The 11,272-nt window shown below is 36.8% G+C and overlaps 2 protein-coding genes across 2 annotated transcripts; one reads left to right on the forward strand and one right to left on the reverse strand.

The window, feature by feature from the left end:
• Positions 1-5,747: 5,747 nt before the first annotated feature.
• On the forward strand, positions 5,748-8,176 carry LOC129717893 (protein penguin). The gene is made up of 4 exons (XM_055668158.1): positions 5,748-7,394; positions 7,451-7,647; positions 7,700-7,873; positions 7,938-8,176. Exons 1-4 carry the CDS (start codon positions 5,897-5,899, stop codon positions 8,109-8,111), a joined length of 2,043 nt encoding a protein of 680 aa, XP_055524133.1. The 5' UTR covers positions 5,748-5,896; the 3' UTR covers positions 8,112-8,176.
• On the reverse strand, positions 8,169-8,922 carry LOC129717894 (putative peptidyl-prolyl cis-trans isomerase dodo). The gene is made up of 2 exons (XM_055668160.1): positions 8,707-8,922; positions 8,169-8,642 (listed from the first exon to the last, which is right to left on the reverse strand). Exons 1-2 carry the CDS (start codon positions 8,765-8,767, stop codon positions 8,224-8,226), a joined length of 480 nt encoding a protein of 159 aa, XP_055524135.1. The 5' UTR covers positions 8,768-8,922; the 3' UTR covers positions 8,169-8,223.
• Between the last annotated feature and the right edge of the window lie 2,350 nt (positions 8,923-11,272).

Consider the following 11,272-nt stretch of genomic DNA (forward strand, 5'->3'; position numbering starts at 1 on the left):
TACAAAAACTTTATTATATATTTATGGACAGTTACCTATTTATTCATAAACATCTAGTTAACATTATTTCCGATTATGATGGCAATTAATATAATTTCTTATAAACTAATCAACCCAAATAATAAAATCTAACGGACAAATATACATTTTTTCCTGAACAGAAATTCTTACACACTTTTTAAATGAATCATCTACTTTTACAATCTTAAGCTCGTTGCTAGTTATTTTTCCGTGCAATGGATATTGAATCAGTTGAGTCACATATTTCTATTGGTAAATACAAAAAGAAATCATCACCATCGGCATGTAAAATAGTTTTAATAATGCCGAAGTGAACTATTTCATTAGTCTCCATACTGAATGTAGAATCACAACAAGCTTTTTTAATGCAGTTTCCAGGTTCTTTGTCCTTATCATGTTTGAAGATGTAGCGATTGAGTTTGAATGTTTCAATCGGTACATTATTCTTTTCATTTTTATTTATAAACTTTTTTTTCTCTTTTTCTTAACTATCAAATCATATCAGACATATTATAATAGCTCTTGGTTAACTTTTTATGCATCAAAAACCTTAAAAAATACTTTTTATCTTTTCAGTTAGCATAAGATGCAAATAATGGCATTTGATGATATGCTGGAAATTATAAGAACTCAAATTATTTGGAAAAGTACCAAAGGGACCAAAGTTGTTGCAGTAGGATTCAGATAGTATTTTTTGATCGGAAATGGTTATTATTTTTGAGACTGCAGCATGGTGCTTCTATAATTTCACCGTATTACAATTTCAGTTAACTTCAGCACTTTCACAAAATGCTATGACCAATTACAGCCAGAGTGGCCATGAGCTTGTTGACGAGGCAACACAGGACTCTTCGGGTGGAATAGAGCAATTATTTAGCTGTGTTTCAGGACCGTGTTCAACCTCCGGTGCTTTTTTAAATACAAAAGAATCGGTTATGCAGTCGCCAATAATTGGAGAGGACGATGCGGAAAATCTAGGAGAAAATTATGCCGACGATGATAAGAGTTCCAATGTTCACGTTGAATGTACACAGCAACAAGTAACTGTTCCTAAAAACACACAGAAAGAAAAAGTGTGTTGTTGGTTTCTAGCTCAGATTCTGGAAGTGAATCTGAACTCACGAATGATCAAAACGCACTATTGAAACGACACTACTAAACAGTCGAAATCTTTTCAAAAGTACAAGAAGAAACTCAACTCTATAAATGAGCAAATCGCCGAACTAAAAGATTTAGTTGTACATGCGGTTTCAGGAGCGAAAGCAGTTCAAGAAGATCCAGATGCCAAAAATGTAAGTGATGTTTCAAAATTTTTGGCCCTACTTTAATTTAGTCTCTCCTATACCAGATCATTCGTTTTTTCTAGGTTGTATAAAAAGGAGAATTTACTTTGCTTCACTTTATTTCAATGTTCTGTTTTCTTCGAAACATCTAAACTTTTAATTATATCTGACTTGAAGATAATAGTTTTTATTTTTATTTTAGATATTTACCCTTGATAAGAATCTCAACATATCGTCTTCAGATATTGAATGTATCTATTCGATGTCTAAAAGCGTAGGAGCTTTTGCTCAAAATTTGGCCATTCACTTTTACGGAGCTGAGGAGCTAAGCAAGAGATCTGTGACTGGTCGGAATTACAAAGGCGGATATGAGATCAAGAAGGCTATTTCTCCAACTAAATTGGCTTTTATTTATAGTAAGTAACACAAAATATAACCATGTGATAAATTTGTTGATGATGTAATTATTTTTAGATGCAGCCAGCGATAAAGTAGCATTACAGGTGGGAAATGGGAATCACGAGCAAATTTTCTCACTGGCTCATGAGTCACTCATCAACCGAGCCCTTGCTGAGAAGATCGCAAATGTTAATAAAGCTCGAAAATTTGCTTCACTTCGGAATGCTTCTGCTTCTACTATATCCAAAAGTCAGCAATACCATACTTCAAATTTGATAGTTGTTATTGATTTTCTATTATAAAACCTTGTTATACCTTTGTTTTTGTTAAACCTTTGTTTTTGTTGCTAATTCTAATTCTTGTTGTAGACCATGGAACATGCTTCTTAATTTTTAGTGAGCTCTGTATTATATTACAACTTTATTATTAGTTCCAACTACTATTAATAGGCAATGTCAATATTAATAAACATTTTAGTAAATTATATGATTGTTTAATGTTTTGTGAACAAAATACAAAGCCTAAGAAAACAACAATATAAATACAACATGATATAGTCGTTTAACAACAATAATTATCTTACCGGAAAAACTATAACTTCGCCATAATTATTATTGTTGCTTTGGTGTATTATTGACAGTGATTCTACAATCAAATTTATCGTTTCCAGATTCAAAATGTATGGACAACAGCTCCAAAAAGTTTTTGTTAAGATACATAACAACACCCCTTTTTCATTGTAGAAGTCGCAAATACAATGTTTTTTACTGTTTTCGATCATAATTTTCAATGTACGATTGTTGTACATCCAACATTCAACAATAAATGCGTTGAACTGTTGTAAATATAAATACTGTTACGGTAGTTTCTAATGTTATTTTATTGTTATTTTTTTCGGGTACTGATTCAAAACTTGACCTTCTGTTTATTAATAAAGCCTTTAGGCCAATTAGTTTAACTTCAATCCTTTCTAACTAATCGATCATCATATTAAAACAGTATATATGAAATCCAACCATTAAGTAATCTGCAATGTTTAGATTAACTGAAATATTGAGTGAGTATACACTATTTTTTCTTAGATCTTGTTTTTTTTTGCTGAAAAGAATATTTGAAAAAAAAAAACGATTAAAGTTTGTAGGTTATCAACTCACTTCGCAGAATAGATGTTGCAGGGTGATACATGTTACTTTATTTCCTTTATGCAATACAACTCTCCAGTTTGTACCAATGCTGTGCTTCGTTGAACAGTTGACTTAGTAATTAATAAATTAATTTGTATATTTAATCGCTTTGATCATATTCTGGGTTATCTGAAAAAAAAAAAAACGCAAAATACGTACCTCAGTAAACTTTAGCGAAGTTCTCGTTATGAGTTGACAGTTGAAATTTGCGAGTATCTCGGTGGAACATTACCGAGAACCTCGTTAAAGTTTGGCGGGTTTTGGTTTTTTTTTTTTGCTTTTACAGAATCTCGGTGTTTTGACGTGTTACCGAGATTTATACTGAGATCTCAGCTATTGAAATCTCGGTTATTCATTTTACCGTGCTCGGTGATAATATCTAAGTGTGTTGACAGCTCTTTTTAATATTGAGGGAGCATTAATTTATGCGTCTCACAACTCAATGCAAATAGCCATGGAAAGGCATGACATAAACAGGAACACGATAAAGTGAACTCAAACTATGCTAATAAGTCGTGAAATAACTGCTATGCTCGGTGGCACGCCGCCAACAAGAAAAACTACAAAAGGATGCCCTCAAGACGGGATATCACATACATAAAACATACGTAACACAGGCTTTTTTTCTGGTACACGTTGCCCCATAGTACTGCGTGCCTCGTCCTGTCCAACTGCTCGACAAATAATGAACAAAATGAATTTTCTTTTTCTCGGCTTTATCGAGCCCCGAAGAAAATCCCATAAGGAACTGTTAAAAAGTTATTTACAAAATCTATGCAGCATTTTTCGAGTAGGAACGAGACAAATGCAGGGCTGCACAGGTACACTGCCTTCAAAAACAACTCAAACAGTGATTTTATTCAGAGGGTGGTATCATTCGAGTAGTTCATTTTGTACCAATTTTTTGGAAGATTTCTTCCCGAGTGTTAGGTATGTCTTATGTATGTGCTTAGACCTTTTCACAAGTTTTGCAATATTTGTACAGGATAGTCCCTCGGAACAATACTTTTGAATAATCAAAAAAAAAACGAGCATCTTGACCGATTCGTGCCATTTTCGGAAACTTAACCGTTTTGACACCAAAACCAAATCACCGGCACAATGTCAACAAACTCAACTACACTATAAATGAAGATTCGATAAATTTGAGGTAAACGTTATGTTTCTATCGTCTATCCAAAATGTCCGTTTTATAAAATGAACATTCCTTAATGTTTATTTTGTTGACAACTTTGATTCCGCCCATTCATCAAGACGAAGTCAAGTTTCGCCTTTTACTAACGTAAGCAACAAAAAGGGCGTATTCCACATTCTATTTTATTTTGATATAAAGTAGATTTCGCCCTCAACAAACATCGTACTTTTTAATAGTTAGAAAAGAGATACATTATTTTTTCGAAGTTTGAAGGTAGATAGTAGCTCACTTCATACGTTTTCGGTTCGGTTTTGTTTACAGTTTGTTAGATTCGCCCTTATTACGGAGTACTCCGGAATTTAATTGGGTTGTTTAGCTATTCACGGATTTAGAATTTTTATATATCAGCTAAAAAAGTGTAATTTTCTGAGCAAAACGTGATTTTTTAAAATTTTATATCACTGTCCTTCGATTTTTAAATGAAGAATAAAAATCGCTCCAAAATCGCTACAATGACAGTTGGTATATGGGCGAATTGTCATTTTAGCGATTTCAAGCAGGTATCGAGCAGTTTTCATTCGTGATATTAAAATCGAAAAACAGCGATAGAAAATTTTTGAAAATCACGTTTTGCTTAGAAAATGTAGCTCTTCCAGATGATAGAAAAAACTGATACAGCTAAACTACCCGCATAATCAAAAACTATTGCTGAATCGGTAAGGATTTTAACTGTACTTAATGAAGTATGGTAACTGTTCGTGATAATGTCTTTCATCAGTTATTACTGTACTAATTTGAATGACTTGAACTATTTATATTCAGTATCCCCAAATAGGATAGTGAGCACTGTTTGTCCACCACACCTCCAATGGTTGAAGCTCCATCGAAAAACGAAGAGATATCTTCCAGTAAACGCTGTAGTCGCAGGTGTTTTTCAAACTATAATGAAAGGTAATCAAATTGGTCACAAATCTTTCGGCTTTAGTATTTATGCAATCCTTTTTTCTATCCAGTATCTCCGAGCAAAACGATATTGAAGTCCACATTGCACGACGACGAATGCGAAACAGCGCCCCTCGAGCCTGGAAGAATACAAATATGACCAGTCACAAAAAGAAATGTGCAAGATGGCTGGCAAGTGATGATATCTGCAGCTGAAAAACAAAAACATGATTTTGCAAAAAAAAAAAGAAATCGCCACTAACAATCTTTATATTCAAAACAATATCACGACTATTCCACGAACGATTATCAGAATATAAATCAATATAAATATACCATTCATGAAATGATACCTGAACAACTGGAAACTACTGCAAAATAACATATTTATACTATTTGAACAATAGTTTTAGTACAAAAATTTGGATTATTAGTTTACCATATCGTGTATAATATCGAAAAAATATGTTCGGGAAAATCGCTGTTTTTGAATGGTAACCATACCTAACGCCTAGTTCACCAAATGGTTTTTTCTCAGTTTACTATAAACTAGATGGTCAAAACTGAAGCTGATATGGTATGTAAATGGTTATGTGATTGTTTTATAAATGGTTAAGATACTATACGGGAAACAATTCGTGTGTGGTATTTGTTTATGCGGGTACCCAATTATAATTTTGTACTAAGCTAGCACAACCCTGAGCAACCTGTAAAGTGCATCCTGCGTGTTTCACGCACTCCGAATTTTTTTTCCTGCAGCTGAACTTTGTTTTCATCTTGCATCCGCAGGCTAAAACTGTCATTTTCCCGAAAACGCGTGTGATTGTTTATGTGACTGCTATCCGCAGCACGCTGTATTTTAAGTTTGCCATTCTATACATTAGTTTATTATTTTTGAAAAAAAGAATACAGAAGTTTAGACTCGCACAACGATGATTCAAACTAAAAAAAGGCCTGCGCCCAGCGATAAGGCAAAATCGTCGTCAGAAAAAGACGTGAAGAAACAAAAATTAACCAAATCCACACCGGATGAGGCCGATACTAAACCGGCTGAAAAGTTTTCGATGCGGCTAGATGCTAGCTCCCACAAGCAGAGTGGCAAATTTCAGAAAAAATGGACTGCCACGGGAGGTAAGAAAGCAGACGCCAAACCGTTCGGTGAAAAAAAGCCATTTGTCGAAAATACACCGGAGGCCAAGAGGGAATACTGGAACGGTCTTAAGGCGAAACAAAAGGAACTACGGGAACAACGACGTAAAGCGAAGACAAAAGACCTTTACGAGCTGAGTGTGGGAGCGAAAAAGATCTACGAAACTTTAAAGAGAAAAAGTACAGAAAATAAAGAACAGTTGGTTGTTCGTTTGCACGAAATGCTAAGTAAGGACAATACGTACAGCAGAATTGCCACCAGTCACGATACGGCTCGTGTGATTCAGTGTATGATTAAAAACGCCTCAGAAGAAGTGCGTGCCCAGATAGCGGATAAGCTGCTACCGACCATCAACGAACTTGCCATTTCCAAATACGGGCACCATTGCGTGACAAGCCTCCTAAAACACGGGTCGAAACCACTTGGTGTTAAAGTCACGGATGCGATCATCAAACATGTGGTGAAAATGACCACCCAAACCTTTTCCGGGTCGATTGTTGATTTGGTTTATAACGAGTACGCCACTAACCAACAGAAAGCTTTCATGCGCCAGGCTTTCTATTCAGAAATTTATCAGCACAGTAAGGATAAGACTGTTTCCTGTATGAAGGACACCTGGGAAACTAACAGCTATATGAAAAAGACGGTTATCTCTACGGTGAAAGGTCATTTGGTACAGGCGGCCAATAAGCAGCTCACGGATAATGCACTGCTGCACACACTATTGTTAGATTTCCTACAGGAAGCAGCGGAAGTCGAACGGTCGGAAGTTATAGAATTGTACCTCCCTCACTTGGCGGCGATTTCCAGCACGAAGGATGGAGTAACGGCTGCCATATTCTGTTTCCTGAATTCCGTAGTTAAGGATCGCAGGGCAGCCTTGAAGGCACTTAAGCCATATGCAGAGAAACTGAGCATTCACGAGCATGGCCACCGTTTGGTGCTTTGCATTCTAAACTGTTACGATGACACAGTTATTTTGGGTAAACAACTGGTGGCGGTGCTCCTGGAGCACGTGGAAACCATCGTTGCTAGCGGGGAGTGGGGCCGAAAGGTTATAGGGTGGATATTTTCCCCTGCCGATAAGGATCTGCTTCATCCGACGCAGATCGAAATTTTGGACGGTTACTTGAAGTACAGCAAAAAAGACAAAGACATCCGCAGAAGGGAAATCTTCACTGCCGCTGTGGAATCGTTCGTTAAAGATGTAGAAGCGAACGCGAGCTTTTGGCTGCGGGGAGGACACACGGCTCTACTGACGGCCGCTATTCTCAAGAATCGTAAGTAATTATTTACAGTTTAGCATTGAAGAAGTTATTAAAAATTATTATTTTAGTTACTGGAGAACATTTAAAGAGGATCCATCAGGCTCTTGCGAAGGTGATTTGTGATCCGGAGTGGCAGATTCACGAAAACGAAATCAACCCAGAAGGGCTACCTGTACTGGAAGATGCATTTAAAAAACCAGACGAAAATAAAAAGAATGGAGGCAAAGTGAAGAAACTTAAACAGAGTCCTTTTGCTGAAGAAAAGGTAATTTTTGTGGAAACAAAATTAACGCCATATTAAAGCTAAATTTTTGCAGGAGAAAAAACGTCAAAAACTATTGGAAGCAAATGCATTGCTGAATGGGATTGAACATGCAGGAGTGCACATTGCTCTGAAAAAAATAATCAAACTGGATTCCGAGAAACGCCAACAAGACGCAACGGCCTCTCAGTTTGGAGAAGCAATAGTCGAACAACTGGAAAAGGAATCGGTACACACTGTCCTGTTTATATTCTACTTTTCATTGTTTAACTTGCAAATTATAATACCCACAGATCACAACATGGATTCAGCAAAACCGACCCTGCTTCCTTCTGCTTCTAATATTTGAAAACAGCATCGAATCTGTGCAGAAAAAAGTGAAGCAAACGCTCAAGCCAGTAAAAGCCGAACTTAAACTTCAGAAACACACCGGCGCAAAATTGTTGCTCGAGAAATTAAAACTTTAATCTCTCGCTCGAAGAGGGATACTTTTTTATAGTTGTAAAGCAATTGAAATATATCAATTATCAACCAAAAACTAGACTTTTAATCATTAAATTTTATTGGGATCTCAAATCCTTACTTTAATCTCAAAATAAGGTGCACTCCCGAGTCCGTGTCCACCATGTCGGAGATTTCACCAACCTTCAGTGCGAAGGCGGCATCTTCGAACGGCTTCTGCATCATTCCACGTTTGAACATTCCGAGATCCCCACCTCGTTTGGCTGAGCTGCAGTCCGAGAATTGTTGGGCCAACTCCGGTAGCGTAGCCTCGCCTGATTTAATCTGCTTTTTGTAGCCTTCCAGCAAGCGTAACGCGTCCCCTTTGCTGCGAGTGATGTTCTCTTCCCGCCAGGAGCTGGGTCGACGCGAATCCTTGTGTTTCACCAGCAGGTGAGCACACTGAACTTCGGCTGCGCCCTGCTCCGGACTGGCCGGTGTTGTGGGAAGATCCCACTGTGACTCCTTAGTGTAAGTGTTTAGATAGTATGTCATTCCTGTAGGAAATACAATTGTTAGGCTTATTTCTTTCGCTGGGAAACCCTACTCAAGGTCACATACCAGTAGACCGGCTCGTTCTTTTCTCCCATCCTTCCGGAACATTTTCCTGACCTTCAGACATTTTAACCGGCTACGAAGTGAGTGTTGAATTCGCGTAACAATAAACGCAATTCACCAGGATGGTTTTACACTAGCAGTAGAACGTTTTCTATACACAAAAATGCATAAGACACTAGGCAGTAAAGCGCGCAGCTTCCAAAGCTTTCAAATCTCAGTTTATTTCACATTTGGATCGATTGACAGTTGGGTATCCGTAACGAGTAATCGTTACGAAGGTTAGCGATGAAACATCAAAACATAGATTATTCAATAAAGATGAGAAACACTCTAGTTCTGATATGGACCGAACGGTCTGCGCCAAACAGCGAGGAAAGAGAAAAAAGAGAAAGGCTCTAGTTCAGGCACGTAAAAATCGATAACCCACTAATTTGCGAACATAAACCTCTGAGGAGAAGTTTGGAAAATGATGACCTATCGTCTTGATAACGATTGGTGTAAACGAACAAAAGTGATTTACAACCAGTATGCGTTAAAAAATAACGAGTTTATCAATTGATTTCTAATTCGAAGCATCGACTTAACGAAATAAGTAATTTATATAAAAAAAAATCGCTTCCTCTACAAACGGTACACCTCCAGGATGCAGGGTTACTTCAGACGAAATCCACGAATATTTTGGTCGTTCGTGGATTCTAAGCACAAAGAAGAAGGTTCACCATTACTAGGGTTACCATTTGGTCGGAATCAAAAATCAGGACAACCTTTTTCCAGCAAAAATTTGATTTTTTGAGGTATCAATAAATAAAACACATAATTTGAGATCTGCACTTCAAAATACGTCAAAAGACTAATATTTAACGTATTTCTCGAACGATTCAATTTTGCAACCTTGATTTATTAGGCGTTAGTAGATACCTTAAAAAATGCAACACTATAGTAAACTGTTTGAAATAAACTTAACAATAGGGTGTTTTAGGGGTATGTATATTATTTTTTCTTCCGATAAGAAATGTAGAAAAAATTATATTCCACTGACTTTGTTTTGTTTTAAACAGCCGAACTATTGAAAAAAATCGATTTCGAATTTTAACAACTGTAAGTCATTTTAAGACAAACCCTGCCGTCAATAAATTATGACAGGGGTGCCAGGTCATTTTTCAAATAACTTCACACTCCATAAAAAATGTCTCCACACATAAGAAATCTGTATACACGGTCCCCCATTGAAAGTTAGCAAAAATCCCAGTGAAAACCTCAAATCGAGTGCGGGTAATCAACCGACTATTAGGCTTCCACTACTTCACACGAGCTCTAATGTCTTCGAAATTGAGATATACTAAAAGGTCGGTCATCGATTAGTATAAAAAAAGCAGGTATTTTTTCAAATTAAAACCCCCTATTGGGTTGTTTAGATTAGGGTTTAAAAATAGAAATTTAGTTCGAAAAAACTTAGCCCTACGGAGCACCCTCCGTTGTTGTGTCGCACTTGCAAGCACGACTCAGACTGACTTTGTTCTCGGTCACATAGGTCTATAAGAGTTATCATCATCAGCTGACTCTTCTGTGTGTGATGAGACATTCCATTCAGTTGTATAGACCATTTTACGAGACGTTTCTGAACTCAATTCATGAATGAAATTTTGACAGGAAGCTCGGAACCGCTGATGCAACTAAAAGCAACATCAATGTCAGCAGGATGCGTGACACCTGTCAGTTCGTAAAATGGTATATCAATAACGCTTGCACAGCAGTGTGTGTAGTTAGGGGTGAGCAATAGAATAAGTCGGCAGTAGAATGTGATACGCATATAGATTGTGGAACAGTACCACCGTCCCCCGTAGTTTAATGGGTCAAAATACCATGCCGGAGATAGGGAGATTGCGTATTCAAGTCCCGTCGGGATGCGGTATATTTTATGTATCATATTTTCAATTTGCTTATTTTTCGCTTCTGCTGCTGCACACATTGTCTGCTTAACCCTCTAGTGCCCAGTGCCGCCTTTAAACGGTCTTCAGTTGAACCTTTAAAAAGCTTCAATGAGAACTTAAAAAATGTTTATAAAGTTTCATAGTGATTTTTTCGAATTCCGTCCAAAAACTAATTTGGCCACTAGAGGGTTAATGAACCTGAAGTTGTTTAGCTATTCACGGATTTCGAATTTTTATATGTCAGCTTAAAGAGTGTAATTTTCTGAGCAAAACGTGAATTTTTAAAATTTTATATCATTGTCCTTCGATTTTAAAATGAAGAATAAAAATCACTCCAAAACCGCTTCAATAACGATAGTTGGTACAGACCATTTTACGAGACGTTTCTGAACTCAATTCATGAATGAAATTTTGACAGAAAGCTCAGAATCGCTGACATAACGCACGTAAAAGCAACATCAATATCAGCAGGATCCGTGACACCTCTCAGTTTATAAAATGGTCTATATGGGCAAACTGTTATTGTAGCGATTTTGAGCAGATATCGAGCAGTTTGAATTCGTGATTTAAAAATTGAAATAAATCACGTTTTACTTAGAAAATGTAGCTCTTTCAGATGATATAAAAAACTGACATGG

This window comes from Wyeomyia smithii, chromosome 1 (assembly GCF_029784165.1).
Source record: "Wyeomyia smithii strain HCP4-BCI-WySm-NY-G18 chromosome 1, ASM2978416v1, whole genome shotgun sequence".
Classification (NCBI taxonomy): Eukaryota; Metazoa; Arthropoda; class Insecta; order Diptera; family Culicidae; genus Wyeomyia; species Wyeomyia smithii.

Bases quoted from the DNA above. Each gene is read 5' to 3' on its own strand.
- LOC129717893 (XM_055668158.1), top strand. From the start codon at position 5,897: ATGATTCAAACTAAAAAAAGGCCTGCGCCCAGCGATAAGGCAAAATCG. The intron at 7,395-7,450 runs GTAAGTAATTAT...TTATTATTTTAG, and splicing joins GGCCGCTATTCTCAAGAATC to TTACTGGAGAACATTTAAAG. The intron at 7,648-7,699 runs GTAATTTTTGTG...AAATTTTTGCAG, and splicing joins GTCCTTTTGCTGAAGAAAAG to GAGAAAAAACGTCAAAAACT.
- LOC129717894 (XM_055668160.1), bottom strand. From the start codon at position 8,767: ATGTCTGAAGGTCAGGAAAATGTTCCGGAAGGATGGGAGAAAAGAACG. The intron at 8,643-8,706 runs GTATGTGACCTT...TATTTCCTACAG, and splicing joins AAGAACGAGCCGGTCTACTG to GAATGACATACTATCTAAAC.